A 20,219-nucleotide genomic window follows, 5' to 3' on the forward strand; every position below is an offset into this window, starting at 1 on the left:
AACAATAGAACTACTCAAGACATATTCATAGAAAACATTATGATGGTCTGAATAAATTGCAATAGATAAGTAGAGAATATAGTAAAGAAATAAAGGGAATTCAAGATCTTCTCTTATAAGGTGTTCAGATCTATCTCTCCAATCCTAAGCTCTATCTCCTCTAAAAAAGTATGAAGCGTTCCTCCAAAGCATAGCAAAGCGTAAAGGAAGTGTGTGCTACAAAACAACAAAAACCCCTAATAAATCACTACAAGAAAACGTAAGTTTAACGAGGATAATTAACGAGGAAAAATAATCCTCGTAAAAGTACGTTGATTTTACGAGGAAAGTACGTGGAAAAAGAGAAGCATCGTTATTTCGTCGTAAGGTAACGACAAAACAATTTCGTCGTAAAGACGATGTAAATTGACGTGGCTTTTACGAGGAAACACTATTTCCTTGTAAATACCACGTAAACTTCGCGAGTTCTTTACGACGAAATACTTTACGTGTACTTAACGAGGAAATTTTGAATCCACCAACTTGGTAGGTAGCTCACGTTTTTTTTGGCCATCCAATTAATTTTCGTCGTAATTTCACACGAGGCTATACTTTTCACACATATGAGTATGGTAGACAGCGGACGACCAGTAACTATGGAATATGTGTGAAAGGGGAAATAGATTTCTACGGGATCTTGACGGAGATTATTGAAGTCGAATTTCCAGGGATATTGAAGTTGAAATGCGTCCTCTTCCAATGTGAATGGTTCGATTCCGTCGTCACAGAGGTGTTCGGTCTAACAAATTCGGTGTAGTTGATGTCAACGGTGGACGAAGGTACAACAAATTCGAGCCTTTCATCTTAGCTTCACAAGCAGACCAAGTTAGCTTCCTTCCATACCCTCGAATGAGAGATTCGGGTATAAATTGGTTAGCTGTGATCAAAGTTACACCTCGAGGACGAATTATCAGTGGAGAAGAACCACCATTGCAAGAAGAACAGATAAATGAAGTCGAGGAACCTGAACAAGAAATTGATGACATCCTTCTCATTGATCCGCATAATCACGAGTACGAAGATCTTACCGACGATGCCACAGACGAAGCTGTTAAAAACGAGTTTAATGAAAATAATGATGTTTCTAGTGATGACGAGAATGTTGATGTATCCGATTGATGTATTTGATTTTATGTAGTTTGTTTTATGAATAAGATAATGTGGGAGTTTGATTTATGAATAAGGTAATGTGAAAGTTTATTTTAATTATGAATATGGACTTGTGGTTTGGGGTTTGGAATATTTTATAAATAGGGTTTGAGGTGAAAGAATAGATTGAGGTTCAAGGGTAGATGGGTTTGGGGTTTGGAATATATGAAGTAGAAGATAAGGAAGATGGGGTTTGGGGTTTCGGATTTTAGGGATTTATACGTAATACTCGTTAATTCCTCGTAAGCCAAAATCGTCGTAAGGTTGTCGTAAGGCCACGAGGAGTTTACGACGAAATTAAAAAAAATAAAGAAAGCGGGGCACGCTAATTCCACGCAAGCCAAAATCGTCGTAAGGTTGTCGTAAGGCCACGAGGAGTTTACGACGAAATTAAAAAAAAAATAAAGAAAGCGGGGCACGCTAATTCCACGTAAGACTCTCTGAGTGAATGAAAATAAGTAATTGTGGTTTGGAATGAAAATAAAGATAGGGTTTGGAATATATGAAGTAGAAGATAAGGAATATGGGGTTTGGGGTTTGGGGTTTCGGGTTTTAGGGATTTAAATGGAATACTCGTTAATTCCTCGTATGTTAACGTCGAACTTACGACGAATTCCTCGTAAATACCACGTAGGACAGATTCGTCGTAAATACCACGTAGGACAGATTCGTCGTAAATACCACGTAGGACAGATTCGTCGTAAATACCACGTAGGACAGATTCGTCGTAAATACCACGTAGGAGAGATTCGTCGTAAATACCACGTAAAGTAAATGATGAACGCGGCCCACTTTAATTCCACGTAGGACGGAATCGTCGTAAACACCTCGTAACCAAAATCGTCGTAAACACCTCGTACCGTAAAAACTAGAAAAAAAAAGAAGAAGAAATATACTGGATTTACATGTGGCAAGACTTCCAGCAATTATATTACTTAAGTCTCACCAACATAAATTCCAATATCTTCTTCTCTTCCTTTTTTTCAAATTTTTATAATTTGAATAGGATTGGATTTGAGAGTATGAAGTGAGATAGGGTGTGATTTGGGAGTTTGGGTGTGGGTTGAGAAGGAGAGTTACGGGTATATTTATAGGGAAGCTTTCCTCGGTAATTCCACGTAAGCAAAATCGTCGTAACGTCCTCGTACCTAAAAAACACGGGCCTTTGTAATTCCTCGTAACTTCCTCGTATAATAAAACGCGGGCCTTTGTAATCTCTCGCTGTTTCGTCGTAAAAAAAAACACGGGCCTCTGTAATTCGTCGTAAAATTACGAGGAATTTGCGACGGAATGTAATCTTATATATACACCCCGAGCGCTCACTCTTTCTTTCCTCTCTACTTCCTCTCCACTTCCTCCCTGTTTCGTTGCAATGGTAAGCCTCTCTAATTCCTCTCTAATTTGGTTAGTTTAGGTAGATTAGGCGGTTAGTATAGGGAATTTAGATAAGTTTACGGATCTTATGTTATTTAGTGTTGATTAGGTGGATAATGTTGGAAAATATACTGTTGACGAAAATTTAAAAAATTAAATTTTTTTCTCAGGTTCGAAAAGGTAGACTTACTGCCCATTACAGAGAGATGTTCGGTGAGCCAGGTAGTCACCAACCGACGACTCACATGCCGAGGCGGATGTAACGGCGAGGAGTGATGAATTCTACCGGGCGATTAACGACCCTTAGTTCTTTTTAATTTCGGTTCTTGTATTATGAATTCAAAACTTATTTATATATAAAATATTTTGGTTTTGATTTTTTTAGAATTTTAATTTTATTAATAATTTAAATAATTTTTTTAATTATAATTTTTTTATTTCTGTAAAATAACGAAACGAAGTAATTTCGTAGCTATTTTGCGACTTCTTTACGTGGAAGCTTAACGAGGTTTTTACGAGGAAATGTTTACAAGGAAATGACGTGGAAAATTCACGTGGTCTTTACGAGGAAAGCTATCAAGATATTTACGTTTACTTTACGAGTATTTACTTTCGAGTTATTTACGTGGCTTTAACGAGGAATGGCTTTCGAGGTATTTACGAGGAAATTTAGCGACGTCCTTACGTGGAAGCTTTACGTGGTCTTTACGACGAAATATTCTTCTTCGCTTTTACGACGAAATTATTTCCTCGCTACGCTACGACGAATTAGCGAGGATATATGCGTTACGACAAACGTATAACGACGAAACGGGTTTCCTCGCTAATTCCTCGTAACACTGCTTTTACGACGAAATCACGAGGAAAACTGCCCTCGTAAAACTTGTGTTTTCTTGTAGTGAATAGCCTAACAGGCGGTCCGAGACTTGTGGTGCAATTCTTGGAACTTCTGGAAAAAACTTGTTATTTCCTCAAATCATCACAAAGCTCACGGATTAATATGGTGTCGATCGACACTTTAGGTGCAGTGTAAAATCGATGCTTAAACATCTCCGACTTCAAGTTTTCAGCAAAGCACAAAGCTCTAGAATCCAAAAGTTTCAACTATGTCCAATAAGTACCTAGATCTGTAAAGACTTTAAAACAACTCCAAATGCATATAAAGAATCTAAAAACATACTTATATCATGGGTGAAAACAGGTAAAATCCATGACATATAATGTTTGGAAGTGTAAGAATTCAGTATTGGAAAAATGTTGACGCCTCATCACATTTGCTTTGTGATTCTTCTCCAACGTTAACCCCAACGCCTTAGAAGTTTTTTTCCTGAGAATATAATGTATAAAAGGGGTCATTAGTTGGCCTAATATCACTCCTTTACACATATAGTCACCATGGATCTACGCCTCTTCACTTGCAAAAATGACAACATCAGTGTTACCAACATGATTAACTTGTTTGTCCGGATAAAGGTACTTATCAAACTTCAAATGTGATAAATATAGTTGCATCTCTTGTTGCCAAATCCGGAAATTATTTTCGTCAAATTTGTCGGGGAGTATTGCATCTGAAATATTACACAATTCATAGTTAATTGCCTTGTGAATTGTTTGGCCTTCGAAATTGTTAAAATTCAATAAAACAAACAGTATCATCATACAGATGTAATAGAAACACAAGTGAGTAAACAAATGACTGGCAACGTTTCAAACAAATTCAATAATATAGAGCAAGAATAGTATACTGATATATGTTTAAGGACTGATTTGATTTATGAAGAGATATATAGGACAATTTATCAGAGGTAAAAGCTTCCATTAGAAGATAAAATTCAAAGAGGTTCAAAATATTTTTTTTTACAACGGTTTAAAATAATTTAATATTAAAATATGTTAAAGAATATTGGTGTTTAACAAAGCGTATATGACAAAGCTTGGGTATATCCGAGATATTACAGGATTTGATATTTAGTGCAAGATTTTCATTCCTTATTATGTGTGAGAGAATACCAGTGAGAAGAAAATCAAATTTTAGTGTAAAATAACCTACAGGTTTAAGAAAATCATCTAAAAGTTGTCCTTCGGGACCACGCCTTAAACACCTGGGAACTTTCGGGTTCTCAAAGACAAAAACTACAAGTCTTCTGAAACTGGAAACTGAATCTTTAGACTTATGGGTTTTAAAATGAAGGAGGTGTGGGGAAATATCTTGGTTTGCCTGAGTTGTTCACAAGGAGGAAGCGAGATTTATTCACCTCGATTGTTGATAGGATCAAGATACGAGCAGCCTCATGGTCCACACGCCGACTCTCAGCAGCGGGAAAGTTAACCATGTTAAAATCGATACTCTCCGCAGTCCCGACATACTCGATGTCATGTTTCGAACTTCCCGTAGGGCTTTGTGATCAAATTCAATCAGCCCTTACTCGCTTTTAGTGGGATAATGACCCTGAGATAAAGAAGATAAGTTGTATCTCTTGGGACCTTCTAGCTCAACACAAGGATGCGGGTGGTCTCGGGTTTCGCGACATCCAAAACTTCAATACAGCTATGCTGGCTAAGAATGCTTGGCGGATTCTGACGGAACCGGAGTGTCTCCTGGCCCGACTTCTCATTGGCAAATACTGCCATAGCACCAGCTTCTTGTCGGCCACATGTCCCAAATCAGCATCTCACGGATGGAAAGGCGTGATAGCGGGTTGCCAACTCCTAAAACTGCAGGTCGGCAAGGCTATTGGAAATGGGAACACAACCAAAATCTGGTCTGACTCTTGGATATCACCATCGACACGAACCATGCTCTTTGGACCGCCAACGGAAGACAGTAGAGATCTCTTTGTCTCTGACCTGATCACGCAGGCAGCGGGAGAATGGAACCACCAGATGGTCGAGTCTATCTTCCCTAATGTAGCCCAACAGATATACCTCATCAAGCCGAGTCTTCTTAATGCAGAAGATACTTACTGTTGGTATAAGACCAAGACAGGGATCTATAGTGTAAGATCTGGCTACTATGCACTCCGAGAAGCCAACGATCGACAACAAGTACCACACCCACAGATTACCTCCTTCAAGTGTCAAAAGCATGTGTGGCGGGAGGACACATCCCCGAAACAGAAACTATATCTATGGAAGATGGCCCGTGGAGCGCTACCCTTAGGTGAAGAATTACAACGTCGCGGTATCAATGTACCTGGCCTACGCCCACATTGTCTTGAACCGGAGAACGCCCTCCATCTCTTCTTCGACTGCCCATTTGCTAGACAGGTTTGGGACTTGGCACCTCTGAGCGTTACTCCGAATTTCGACAACGTAATGACTTTACACGAAGCCTTCACGATCATGGCGGCCCTCATTTGCCTCCCACCAACAGGCATTGTAAGTAACTTGACATCGTGGTTGTTGTGGAGTATATGGACATCTCGGAACATGCTTGTGACGGCAAAGGTGGCAGTGGGAAAGGCCATACTCTCAGCCCGGGAGTGGGTTGGGACACAAGCTACCGCCCCCCCACCTGCACGGAGATCCCCCCCACCCGAAGCTCCTCTTTCTCTCAGGACAGATGTGGTCTGGTGCAACATGGATGCAGCTTGGGCTGCAAGCGACCTTAGAGCAGAAGCGGGCTGGTGCTTCAATGATCGATCCCTAGATGTACACAGCGAAGGATCCCGAATCCTGACCCGTGTCTCATCCCCCCTTATGGCGGAAGCGCTGGCTATTAGGGAAGCAGTCCTGGATGCTAAGCGCAATTATCTCTCCAACGTTTGGTTTCGTACCGACTCTCAAGAGCTCGCTAGAACTATAAACTCGAAGTCATATTTCGTGGAGCTCTTTGGGGTTCTCATGGATATCGAGTTCCTATCACTCTCTTTTGCCTTTTTCCATGTCTCTTTTATTAGGCGAGAACACAATACTGTAGCTGATTCTCTTGCGAAAGCTGCATTGTACTCTTCTCTCTCCCCTTTTGTACCGAACTCTTGCGTTTAGATATATGAATCTTGAAGCTTGTTTGACAAAAAAAAAAAAAAAGATACAATCTATAAATCTCACAGATTTGACACGTGACTCTCTGGCCCCCGGGTCCAAGAAGCAAAATACCCAACTTGAGCAAACTATCTTAAAGATGTATTCATATAAATTCCCACTGTTATCCTAAAGCTAACACCTTGTTCTATAAAATTTTTGATTGCATGATTTACTTCCCACATATAGTACAATATAAGAAGCTCATATATTTGCATAATTATACATGAAAATAGAAAGTCACATATTCCCCATAGCTGTATCCTTAATACATACAGACTGCTATTACATGCATATGCATACTTTTTCTTTTAGATTCCACAGATTGATTACATAATTCTCTTCAGCCTTGAAAGCAAAGTTACAAGTCGAAGCTGTGGCTGTTGAAGTGGAAAAGTGGATGATTCGTGGATCGCCAGATGCTATGTGAACGTATCTCTTTGGCAACGGTAGACTGAAGACTGGCCGGTCCGCATACAATAACTCCAACATCAACACTTCCCCATTTCTCATTCAATGACTCAAATATCTCTGCAAATTAAAATGTGTTTTCAAAGACAAAACAACAGAAAAACATTTATAATTTTGTTTTGCACTAGAACAGGCCGGTATAGCTGAATCGAATTGAACCCATCCGGAGAGTACTGGGTAATGAAAACGGATCGGTCAACTCTAGTTATAATCGTACCTTTAAAATCAGGTCTCGTGCCATAACGAGTAGTGATGAAACTCTGAATATCGTCTTCTGTGTTAAGGCCTTTAAGTTCCGCAGATGGATTATGTAGTTCTCCTCCATTCGTAGTCACCTTGTCGTGGCCATTTGGTTCTACATCACCGGCTTTTTCACCCCAAAGATTCCAGAAAACAACAACAAGACCTCCAAAAATCAACACACTTGCAACCATACAAACCACGAAAAGAAGTCCCTTGTACCACCACGCCGTTATGTTGAATTTGTTTATGTAAAAGATGTCCAACAATGTGATCATTAAAACAAACCCGATGGTGGATGATACCAGATAGAGTCCAGCCCATATATTATCCCCTGTACCAACTAATACCGACATGGGACACCCGTTGTTCCTTGGCTTCACAGAAGGATTCACCATCTTGTGAACCATTCCATCTTCCTGTATGACAGTGAAACAATACAATATTCAACAAATTAAGGCTTTAAGCACAAAATGTTTTATGTAAAACTTACCAAGAGAGGCTCGGATTGTCTTGTGACATAGATGTTAATCTCAAGGTTTATTTTCTGAGAGAAAGAAGGGCAAAGGGAAGGAATGTCGATCGATGAGAGGAGAGAGAGCTCGTCTGAGTTTTTGATTGCCCAGATAACTAAAACCTTCTTTGGTAGACAAGCTTTCCCATCTCTTTTTCTTTGTAGGATATCACTTAAGATGGCGAAAAATGGCGAAATCCCAATTCCTCCTGCTACTAAGACCAGATTCTCGTACCTGCAATCCAAAATACGAGCTTTATTTGTATTGAAACAAATTTCAAATATACAAAGCAAATTTATAACTCATTACGCCAGGTGGTATGGAGATTCATGGCCATAAGGGCCCTCCACGCAAGTTGTGATTTTGGGATATGACAGAGGAGAAAGGAGCTGATCTTGGTTCTCTGCCTCATATAGCTTTGACAACTGGTCCCTAAGCTTTGCAGTCCATCCACCAAGAACCTTTATGAGAACGGCAACATGATGCTTCCCATCTAGAGGGCTTGATGAAACACTGAAGGGATGCCATTGTAGCCATGATAGTTCCCTTACTTGGAGAAAGACAAAACTCAGTGCATTGTATCGCATATCTAGAGTTGGACATTTAAAAAAAAAAAGTCAGTAAATGCTTTAGATTAGAGGTAGGGGAAACAGAATTGTTACTCGGTGGTTTCGAAAGGACGAGCTCCAGAGTCCCGCAGGGAAAACTCTTTGCAGAGATTACATCTACAGTCCTTCTGGATTGGCAGAACCTCAAGAAACGGTCGAGAATGAAAAGGAAAATTCCTCCAGCAACTATGCTGAATAAGTAGTCACCCACGTGAAGCGCCAAGAAGACAACGAAGACAATATAGAGTTGATGGGTGTAGAAGAAAAGCTCAAAGTAATGCTTCCTCACGTACTGTAACGATGTAACCCACATAAGTAAACCGGCTACAAGACTGATAACTCCAGGTAACACTGCGATTCCAATAGCTTTCCACTCAAATAACTGAGAGACAGGGATAGAGTAAATACTAATGAAGCTTGATAATAGGATTATATGTGAGATTCACAACAGAGATAAGTAAAAAGAAAAAAAAAACTAAATAAGGAAGAGACTTACAAGCTCTAAAAGTCGACCTTGAACGGTCCACGCAACAACATAACAAAGGCCATGAAAGGAGAAGAAAGCCATGGTGATATGACCAAGCCAAACGTGATACTTTGTAGCATGCTCGAAAGGGATATCGACAAGACGGAGGAGAATGGAGCCTCTCGAGATTGGAAGAAACAAAAACACCATACACAACAGTCCAATCATCCCGAAACGCAGACCGGTTATCTCCAACAGAAGCATACTGAAGTCACACCATAATTGGAATGAGAAGCAAAAATATATATATATAAAGAACGGAAGAAACAAAGAAAATGAGCTTTAAGAACCTTCTATCCTCGGGAAGCACATGGAAGAGATCAAGAAGGTCAAGATCCCTCATGGTATATGCATAGATAGCCCAGAGGAAGAACACAGAGAAGATCATAATTACAAGAAACTCAGCTGCAGAAACAACTCCAAATGGCCCATCCACAAGAACAGGAAATGTCCACAGCCTGAACCTTGGGAATTTCGATATCTTCTTCCTTCAATAAACACCGAAATAAATATGGAATTAATAAAATTGACAGTATCATATTTATTTATAAGTGTTAACTTCAATTTCTGACTTTTTTTTTTATAATCGTAGTGTGATTTCAAAGGTTTTCTAAGTCTAAAGACTAATCATTACGAAACACACAGGATCCGCGTTTTTCTACCACTTAAAGTATTCCGTATTCCGGGTGGCCAAGGAAAATTAAACCCCAGAACAATACTCACAGCTGTGAATCATTTACCATTAGACCAAAACCACTTGGTTACACTTTCTAACTCTTTCTTACATTGTTGTTGTTATATATGAATAAACTATTTTCTTACACTGTTTCAAATATATATATATATTATCACTCTGAAATGTTTGTGTATACTAAAAATTAGTTCATAAAAAAAAGGTTTGTGTATGCTGAAAACATTTTCCTTTTAATTTCTTCGGAATTTATAGCAATCATATATGATCGGCGTTGTCTCAAAATCAACTAGTGATCACACTCAAGTAATGAATGTGGACCACACGTACTTAGTGAACACCTTCTCTTCTCCGGAGATGATCAGATAGAGAGAAGCTAAGACGGAGATAACAAGAATCGGACCACTGAAAATCAAGAACATGCTTCCTGCAAATATTTTTTGCAAATTCGGAGGATGAAAATGAATATTAGTTACAATTTTAGAACTTTTTTTTGTCGGAAAATTAGAAGAAATGTAAAACCTGTGGTGCCGAAGAGAGTGTTGGAAGAAACAGCTCTCCAATTTGTAAGAATTCCATCGCCGAGTTTCCCAGGGTACACAAAAAGGAAAACAATCCATGCAACGAAAATCACGGACATTAAAACTTTCAGAATCCATTTAAACGAGGAAGCCACCACGGATGATGATGATGACGATGATGGCTCCTTGGACAAAAGAGGGCTTTCATGATCATCCATCGTTACTCTCTCTGTGTAGCTCACTCTTGTGAATCTTTTACTTTGGTTTCTCAGTGTAGTGATGAGAGGTTGCTCAAACGCATCATCAGATTTAAAGGAGAGGTTATGAGAAGAAATTCAGGAGATAATTAGATGACAGAAAGGAAGAAATTTTGTGAACCATTCAAGGTTACATCACTCGCATTAATGAAAGATTCCCTCCGACATCAATCCTAGTACACAATTTAAAAAAAAAAACAAAAAAAAAAACAAAAGAGTAAAGGGGAAGAAGGCAATTTCCATGTGAGAGTAACCGTACTTGGGAGAGACTGGCACGTCTCATTTCAACCACAAGCAAGGGACGGTGAGTAGTCACTACAGAGTATATAGATAAGATGGTTATTATGACGAGTGCGATGTTTGGATAATTTTGGGTGTTGCGCTAGCTCATTTTCATATACGGTTACAGTTAGTGCTAGAAAACACAGTATACACAATATATCGTATTGTGTATTATACTGTTTTTTCCATAGTAGTTGTATAATGTCAACCATTTGTCATTGATTAAACCACAATGTTGGAGCCGGGTTTCACCTTAAGTCCAAACCGTAAGTCCGACTCGGTTATTCGAGAACTAATGCCTCCCACTACCGATCGAAAGCCCATATTACATGATGAAACCCACGAAGAGTAAGTCAATAATTTTGGTCAAGAGTCTTGGTCAATGGTCTTTGATGGTCAATAATATAGTCATTTATTCCAATTAATAACCATAAATGACATTCTCTCCACCTAGAAATCTATATATATAAAGAAATGTTCGCCTCTCTCCCGTTAAGCCACGTCATCAATTCGTGCGTTCTGGGAGTGACACGTGTCCCATTTTATATTTAGGACCAAAATAAATGAATACAGTTAAGGGTAATTGAACCCAGCACCTCTATCACTGGTAATTTCTCTTAGAACCACTAGGCTAAAGTCACTTTTTATAAATATGTGGCCGCGAAAATACTTATTATCGTGTCAGCTGGAAGCTCATGCTTCTTCTGCTTGTAGCCAGGGCCGACACTGAACTGACGTCAAGATGAAGATCGTGAAGTTAAAAACTTTGCTCCAAACAGTTTTGCAATGTTTTCAACCTTTATAACTTGATGCATATAATATATATCAAAATACATTTGTTGTACACGCTTTTATTAGTTTTGCTTTTAAAAGAAGGTATTTACAGTTATAAATGTTTTGTGCCAGTGAAGTAATGGTTGAAAAAATCTCTATACATATGTCATTTTAAAATAACACCCAACTTCTATATATAGTCAATATATATGTCCATGTTATATTCTAGACTAAATATTTTCTTTTTTAAAAATATAGAAAACAATTTTTTTAGTCTACAAGCAAATGTTGTAGAGCAAGTATGCATTATACAAAATAATATATATTTAAAATCCATACACAAAAACATAAAAGTTGTTATAGGCCTCTTTTTGACACATGCACACTCCACTATGAATAAGAATTAAAAAAAAACAGTATTGTCATCAAACTTTATCACAAATCCATATTTGTACATCTACAATTATGAGTTGGACAATTAGTTAATTTGATACAATACCAAAGCAAGAATAATCGAAAAACAACTATACCACCGCATACTAATAAGTAAGACATAACAGATAACCAAATTCTTGAATCTTAAAACAAATTTCAACTCGAGTATTTAGTGAATATCAAATTAACTAATATCCCGCCTGTAGGGCGGGCCGACCCTAGTTAGATATAAAATGAAAAGAATTGCCTAGTAAAAAGAAGAGTTCTCCATGAGAGGAAAAGAGAAGAAAAGGAGAAGAAGATAAAAAATGAAGAAGATTGCACACATTCATCATTTATTCCGACATAAGATCTACATACTTTTTCAAAAAAAAAAAAAGATCTACATACTCATTGTAATAGAGAAGTCATTAATTCATTCTTATCGTCTTTCTATCCCCTATACATTATTTGAAAAGTGATTTTAACACATGTATTTTCTACTATCATTTTGACTAGATAAATATGACATGACATACGAGAATTGATGACATAGTTTATGACTTAATGTGACATAGATAATAACATTTATTACTTATTTATATCTTTCGTAAACTTTTTATAATAAAGTAGTAAATTATACATCATCATTAAAGTAAATATATTCAAATATGCCATTAAATAACATAATAATAAAAATATAATAATATTTTACAAATTTTGAAATATTATTTATTTTTATTTTTATAATTATACAATTTTATTACTAAACCAGATTTTATAAAGAAATTTTTAATCGTAATATTATTAGCCTCTTTTAAATATCTACCAATTTTTGAAATATTGTTTAGTTACTCTTTGATAATTATACAACCTTTATATAATTGTTTATTAATTTTATCCAACTTGATTTAATATATTTTATCCAAAAGAAATATAAAAAATCTGTCCAAGTTTATAATTTTAAATTTATATACATATCTATTTTAAAATAAAATTTAAAATAAACAATCTTATTTATTTTATCTGAATTTTATGTTCAATTCAATCGAACTTTATATTAAAATATTGAAAAGAAAATGACAAAATAGAAAAAATTAATATTTTTAAAAAATATAATTTAAATTAAAAGTAAATATGACATGACATACTAGAATTGATGATATGGTTTATGACTTAATGTGACATGAACAATTACATTTAATACTTTTTTATATGTTTGGTAAACTTTTTGTAATATGATAGTAAATTATATATCATCATTAAAGTAAATCTATTCATATATGACATTAAATAATATACTAATAAAAATATAATGATATTTTATAAATTTATAAATATATAACATTTCTATTTTTTTTTTATAATTATACAATTTTAATACCAAACAGGATTTACAATTTTCTTAAAAATAATGTTTTTAAATAGTAATATTATTAGCTTCTTTTATATATCTACAAATTTTAGAAAAATTGTTTAGTTATACTCTTTGAAAATTATACAACCTTTATATCATTTTTTATTAATTTTATCCAACTATATTTAATAGATTTTATCCAAAATAAATAGATAAGAACTTGTATTTGATTATAATTTTAACTATATATACATATTTATTATTAATATAATTTAAAATAAACAAAATTAATTATTTCATCTTAATTTTTTGTTCAATTAAATCAATTTTTTTTATTAAAACATTGAATAGAAAATAATAAAACAGAAAAGAACAAAAAAAAATTGTTTTAAATATAATTTTAATTTTAAAAATTTTATGACTGCACATGGTGTAGGAAAACACCTAATATCTTTTATTTTCAATCGTTATCATTTAACTCTTTGACGCCTAAATCTTTGCTACCAAGCTCCTTGCTGCCTAGCTGTTCTACTGTCGAGCTGCAAGATCGCTTAGCTGCATAGTTGTCAAGTTGCCTAGCCGCCAGATCACCTAGCTGCCAAGCTGTCAAGCTGCCTAGCGGCCAGATCGCCTAGCTTACAACCAGATCAAGCTGTCAAAACTGCATAGTTTCCTAGCTCTCAGTAATCTAACAACCCAGCTATCTAGTTATCGCACTACCTAACTGCCAAATCGCCTAGCTGCCAAGTTGCATATCTGTCACACTGTTTACCTGCCTTGCGGACCTGGAGACCTAGAGGTCTGACGATCTGAGGATACTTAATCATTATCTCAAGAATAATCTTCTCTCCTAGCTGTCTAGCTATAGGAGAGACTTAATCGCCTATCTCAAGAAGATAATTCTCTCTTAGCTGCCAAGCTATAGCAGAATAATTGATCGATGCGCATCAGTGCTGACGATCGATATCAGGAAATGCCTCGACAGATGAAGATTAATATCGATCGATGTACACAAGTACCGTCGATCGATGTCGAGACACCAGACGCGACATTTTGGATTCAGCAGACTTAAAGACCAAGACCAAGCCAAATTACCAAAATGCCCTGACGAGTTTTTAACCTAGTAGAATATATATTGCCTAAGTGTTTGACGGCAGAGAGAGCTTTTTCTTTTCTAGACCTAGTTTTGTTACAAGTTTCATTTGGAGAGAAGATCACTTGTGATTGGAACTCCTTGTTTTATTTTCTTATCATCTATTCTATGAGTTTCTATTTATCTATTGATATGAATTGCTTTGCTATGTCTGAGTAGTTCAACTGTTAGATCCAGGGTTCAGATAGGTTTGTGGGATTAGCCCCAAACTATAGATCTGCCTTGTTGTGATATTCATGATAGATTTGTATTCATTGCTTGTTTTAGCCTAGCTAACTAGAACTTGATCATAGGATTGCATATTCAAGCACCCTTGTTATCCCATCCTGAAATATATCTATCATATTAGGATTGCTAGAGAGGGCTAACCGCCAATTTAGAATCTTAGTAGAGCATTTTCATACTCGTGCATAGGCCTGGCTAGAACCCGTCGATCGATGTCCTCAACTGACAATCGATCGATGTTGGCAAAAGTGTATCGGTCGACGTCTTAATAGACTATTGATCGACACTCTCTTGTGTCTGCATCTAACCGGTGAGACACAAGATCTAGTCTGTTAACCAGTGGTACATGCGACAGCTGATCACTGAGTTAAGCGAATGAGCTCTAATATATCATGCATGCAACAGTTAGGCATTTATAGGAATTATAATCTCCAACACCTGAATAGTGGCCCTGCATCTAATATCATTTCCAACCTAAGTTACATTTATCATTTACTCGCTAGTTACTATTGCTATTTTATTTAAAACATTACAACCTTTAGAATTAATAAACACTAGATTTAATTGTTCCCTAGCTCCTTGTGGATTCGATCCCTAAGTACTACATCTGAACCTCTTTTGATGAGAGTAACACTCCTTAGGGTAATTTGAGTGGTATCACTTATTATCCCGAGCCTGGGCCTATGTAAAATGGGAGAAAGACGTCGCAAGCCGTGCTAGGACTCAGCAAAAACAAGCAACCAGGCAAGACTGGAGTGATCGAGACAACAGATCCTCCCAGAAATCTATGACAGACCAAGGGAGTAGGAATCGTGGCAGGTATATGAACCGTCCACTCGAGAGAACATAAGGGATGTCAGTATCAACCTGGCCAGACATCTCACACCTATCTGTATCCAAACCGGAACTAATCAACGTCCTGAGGCAGATGGGCCAACAGGTTCAATGGCCCCCGAAGATGAGGGCACTCGATTCCTTCCGGAACCCCGATCTCTGGTGTGAGTTCCATCGTGACCATGGTCACTGATATCACTCAAATTACCCCAAAGAGTGTTACTCTCATCAAAAGAGGTCGAGTTATAGTACTTAGGGACCGAATCCACAAGGAGCTATGGAACCGATTAGATCTAATAGTTATATGATTAAGCAAGGCTAATAGGTTTTAAAGCAGTAAATAAAGCAAGTAATAAATAAAGCAATAAACAAGATGAACAAGGTAATTGTTCAGCTTGGCAAGGAGTAGTTTGATGGAGGGATGGTTGATAGATCTAGGGTTTCTTTTCAGGTGTTGGAGATTATAATTCCTATATGTACCTATTTGTTGCATGCAAGATATATTAGAGCTCAATCGCTTAACTCAGTGATCATCTGTCGCATGTTTCACTGGTTAACAGGCTAGATCTCATGTCGCAACGGTTAGTATGTCGACAACGAGAGAGTGTCGATCGATGGTCCTATTGGGACATCGACCGATACACCTTTGCCTACGTCGACCGATAGTCAGTTGAGGACGTCGATCGACGGGTTCTAGCAAGGCCTATGCGCGAGTATGATATGCCCTATTAAGATACTAAATTGGCGGTTAGCCCTCTCTAGCAGTCCTAATATGATAGATAGATGTCAGGATGGGATAACAAGGGTGCTTGAGTATGCAATCCTATGATCAAGTTCTAGTTAATTACTCTAAAACAAGCAATGAATACAAATCTATCATGAATATCACAACAAGGCAGATCTATAGTTTGGGGCTAATCCCACAAACATATCTGAACCCTAAACCTAACAGGTGGATCTATTCAGACATGAAAACAAAAATCATAGATGAATAAAACTGAAATGGAATAGATAAGAAAACCAATGGAGTTCTAGGAGGACTCTGATAGGAGTTCCTCCCTTCTCTCCTCTCAGAGAAACAATGGAAATGAAAGCGTAAAGAAGTCTGTCAAGCGTCGCCGTGAACAATGGCTTATAAATGACATAAATAGGGTTTCTGATCGTCCAAGGGCATTCTGGTAATTTGTGGTTACTTCTGGTCATAAAATATACAAAGCCCACGATCTGGGATCTCCATCGATCGATGTGCAGAGTGCTGCATCGATCGACACGGCTTTCTTTTCTCGGCAGCTTCCTCTCGCGAGGCAGACTGACCACTCTTCAGTAAAACGGGCATAACTTCTTCTACAGGACGCTGATTGACCTGAGACCGGTGGCATTGAAACTCTAACTCATAGCTCTATCTTGTGTCAAAATATGGGCTCAATCTAAGGGTCGGAAGCTTTCCATCCATAGCTAAATATCTGACGTATCTGTGCAACTCTGCACCTCCAAAGGCTCCAAAAGACTCCAAAATCACCATATTTCTCCTAAACGTCCCTGAACCTGTAAATACTCTAAATAGACTCCAAAACATAAGAATTGTATCTTAAAAAACTTTAAAACACTTATAGACCATGATTAAAAATGGGTAAAATATATGGTCTATCAACTCCCCCAGACTTACCCTTTTCCTTGTCCTCAAGCAAAAAAGACGGACAGTCTCTCTGAATGAGGTTTTGAAAACAGCAGGGACTCACATGATTTAAAACTTAGAATCATCACCTCTACAATATTGCAATCCACATCTAAGAAGTCATAATCACAGAAGCACATTATACAATATCCTAGCTTAGCAACCAAATTCACCTAGCCAACATCTTAGCAAATCATGTCTGACATTCCCCTCTACCAACCTCATTTCTTAACATAAATAAATGTGTATGCTTTACCTTGGGAGTATCGATCACAAGACACATGGACTCTTACCCCAACAGGTATCTGAGTAAACAGGTAGTCTTGTTCATGTTTCTTTTACTCTATATCTCCCTTCTCTGAATCCTTTTTATCTCAATTCCAATGAACAAAGATGCTGATGCAGTCCATCTTATTCACCTTCTTTTCGATTTTTTTTTCTTTTCTTGACAAAGTGTAGGCGAATAGTGGGGTCATCGGTAATGTATCTACCCCTTGCTTCCAACAATGTGTGATCATTCTATTAGAGTAGAATAATGGGGTCATTGGTAATGTACCTACCCCTCTAAACCGCAAGAAATCATCTCAATCTTTTATTTTGCTTTATTAGGATGCCAAAGGGAGGAGAAAAGGAAACCAAAATCACTCAGACTTTTACCTTTCAGACCTGAAGGAGGAATCCGATCCAGTGTATACCAAGCCCCAAGACAAGCAGTTAAGTCAAATTAGGTTGGAGGTCAGCTTCGGTTCCTTCAAACAATCTCAGCAAGTGTGAACATAGTTGACAGGTTGATCCACTTTAGTATCTTTAGTACTATCTGCAATCAGTAAGTCTAGAATGATGCTAAAGAGTGGTTAGATAACAAGCATGAATTTAATAAGTTCATTATCCCCTTCTTGACTCAATAAAAACAGTTTTTGAAAATATTTTAAATAAGACTCATAAAGGTAGATAAACGTTAGTAATCCCCCCAGACTTAAATTACACTGTCCCCAGTGTAACACAGTCGGTGGTAAGGTGAAAATCATAAAGCAGAAGTACAAAATTTAACAAGTAAGAACGATAACCTGCTCAGTATCGATCGATACAATGAAGTGACAATCGATCGTTGTTGATGAAGTGTTGTCGATCGATATCGAGATGGTCTCATCGGTCGATGATATGAGCAATCGTCTACATGGATCTGCTTTTTTTTTTTCATAACTAAAACACAATATCAGTAGAACCTCCCCCAGACTTAGATAACGCTGTGACCAGTGTATATCCAGTCGGAGTTATGGTGTAAATAAATCATAAGTACTCAATTTAACAAGTTAGAATGATATACCTGACCGGAATGGATGTCGATCGATGTAAACGTGTTGTCATCGGTCGTGGAAGATGTAGCAATGTCGATCGATATCGACTTGTTCTCGTTGGTCGATATCATGGCAATTGTTTACTTGGGTCCCTATTCTAAACATCTAACTTTGATGTGAATATTGACCAACACAGTTAAGTGGCGATCGATACCCTTGATACTCTGTCGATCGATGTTAGCTAGCCATCGTCGATTTCTATGGAAACTCGTCTTCTTCGGATCTTTTCCTTGTACCTAACATAAATAAAACACTAAAAGTCTAAAAGTTAGTAATATATAACTAATAAAACCAATTAACTAATTTTTTTTTTACCTGAAATTATTAAAAAATAAGAAAAATCAGTAATAAATGAAAATTAAACCATATTTAAAACAAACCTAACAGTGGGTTGCCTCCCATTCAGCGCTTATTTTTAGTCATTAGCTTGACTTCTGGAGATCTGATTCAGTCCGTATGAGAATGAGAACTTGCTCCAAATCAAGTCTCAATGTCTACTCTTTGAAGCTTTATCATTCTTGTGTGAAAGCCTCCTCCATAGGCCCTTCTCCTTTGTCTATCATTTCAGCAATAAGGAGTGCTTTAAGTTTTGCATATGGATGTGAGAAGCATTTGCTGCGCATTCTTGATTTTCTGATACTATCTGAGAAGTAAGGAGTCAATGGTAATTGAGAACCTCATTTGGTTCGTTTCCGCTTCTTCTAATTTCTCCCCCTTCTTTCCCACAGACTTGTGTAATCTCACTCTGGACTTCCTGGCATCATCTGAGAAGTGAGGAATCAATGATAACTGAGAACCTTCATTGATTCTTTTTTTCTTCTTCCAGTTCCTCCACTTCTTTCTCCCAGACTTGTCTGAATGCATGGTGGTATCTCCATAAAAAATATTTCCACACAATTCATACTCATTCTGCTCTGATTCGCGTCTGGTATCGATCGATGGTATCTGATCGGTATCGATCGATGATGAAGTGTTAGTGTCGATCAATTCCGATTTGCTGATGTCGCTCGATGGTGCTCCTGCTGGGCCTTCATCTACTTCATCTCTAAATCACAGCCCTCTATGATAAGCTTCCACATGATGTTGATCATTCAATACCTCAATGTAAGAACTCAGATACACACCTTTATCTGGTTGGATAGGAGATTCAACTTCAAACACTGCAAATGGAACCATAATCTTCACAGGATCATGTATCCTCTTCACTCTTTTGCAAATCCCAACAGCTTCTTCTGCGCATATAGGTGGTCTTAGATGTTCGGGGGCATCAATGTGTGATGTCTTAGACATGTGCATTATCTCCTCAATCGTTCCTGGTTCAATTGGGTATCCAGATAGTTCATCCAAACATGAGTGTCGATCGATACAATTGGTCGGGCGTCGATCGATACAGTCGGGTGTATGTTGATCGATGTTAGGCGACTGTAGATCGATGTCGTCAGCCTTTAAGGAATTTTCCAGACCTTTTCCCGAAGTGTGTTGATCATCAAACTTCTGCTTCGGGTTCTGGTCTAAATCCCCAAGCCATTCCTCCAGCTCCAAGAAGTCTTCCATAGTTACTTCTTCACTCGAATCCAAATCTCCAAGCTGTTGTCCATCCTCTAACTCCAAGAATTCTTCTAGTTCCAAGAAATCTTCCATGGTGATTTCTTTTTCTACTTTTTGGTCAGGATAACAACTTGATACATCGATGCTCTTCAGTGTCGAGTCTGCAATGTCCTGAAAAAAACCAT

General features: G+C 37.5%; 1 protein-coding gene and 1 long non-coding RNA gene across 2 annotated transcripts; one reads left to right on the forward strand and one right to left on the reverse strand.

Moving 5' to 3' along the window:
• The first annotated feature begins 1,398 nt into the window (after positions 1 to 1,398).
• Positions 1,399 to 2,379, forward strand: LOC125579123. The gene is made up of 2 exons (XR_007317067.1): positions 1,399 to 1,451; positions 1,545 to 2,379. It is a non-coding gene; the product is annotated as an uncharacterized LOC125579123 (long non-coding RNA).
• Positions 2,380 to 6,774: 4,395 nt separating this feature from the next.
• Positions 6,775 to 10,708, reverse strand: LOC106430647 (ferric reduction oxidase 7, chloroplastic). Its single transcript, XM_048742719.1, has 9 exons — positions 10,159 to 10,708; positions 9,967 to 10,063; positions 9,236 to 9,433; positions 8,916 to 9,150; positions 8,474 to 8,801; positions 8,121 to 8,400; positions 7,790 to 8,045; positions 7,274 to 7,715; positions 6,775 to 7,116 (listed from the first exon to the last, which is right to left on the reverse strand). The coding sequence occupies exons 1-9, from the start codon at positions 10,373 to 10,375 to the stop codon at positions 6,947 to 6,949; spliced, it is 2,223 nt and encodes a 740-aa protein (XP_048598676.1). The 5' UTR covers positions 10,376 to 10,708; the 3' UTR covers positions 6,775 to 6,946.
• Between the last annotated feature and the right edge of the window lie 9,511 nt (positions 10,709 to 20,219).

This window comes from Brassica napus, chromosome A10 (genome assembly GCF_020379485.1).
Source record: "Brassica napus cultivar Da-Ae chromosome A10, Da-Ae, whole genome shotgun sequence".
NCBI classification, from domain to species: Eukaryota; Viridiplantae; Streptophyta; class Magnoliopsida; order Brassicales; family Brassicaceae; genus Brassica; species Brassica napus.

Bases quoted from the DNA above. Each gene is read 5' to 3' on its own strand.
- LOC106430647 (XM_048742719.1), bottom strand. From the start codon at position 10,375: ATGGATGATCATGAAAGCCCTCTTTTGTCCAAGGAGCCATCATCGTCA. The intron at 9,434-9,966 runs GTACGTGTGGTC...TGTTTATTGAAG, and splicing joins GAAGAGAAGGTGTTCACTAA to GAAGAAGATATCGAAATTCC. The intron at 8,401-8,473 runs GTAACAATTCTG...GTCCAACTCTAG, and splicing joins CGTCCTTTCGAAACCACCGA to ATATGCGATACAATGCACTG.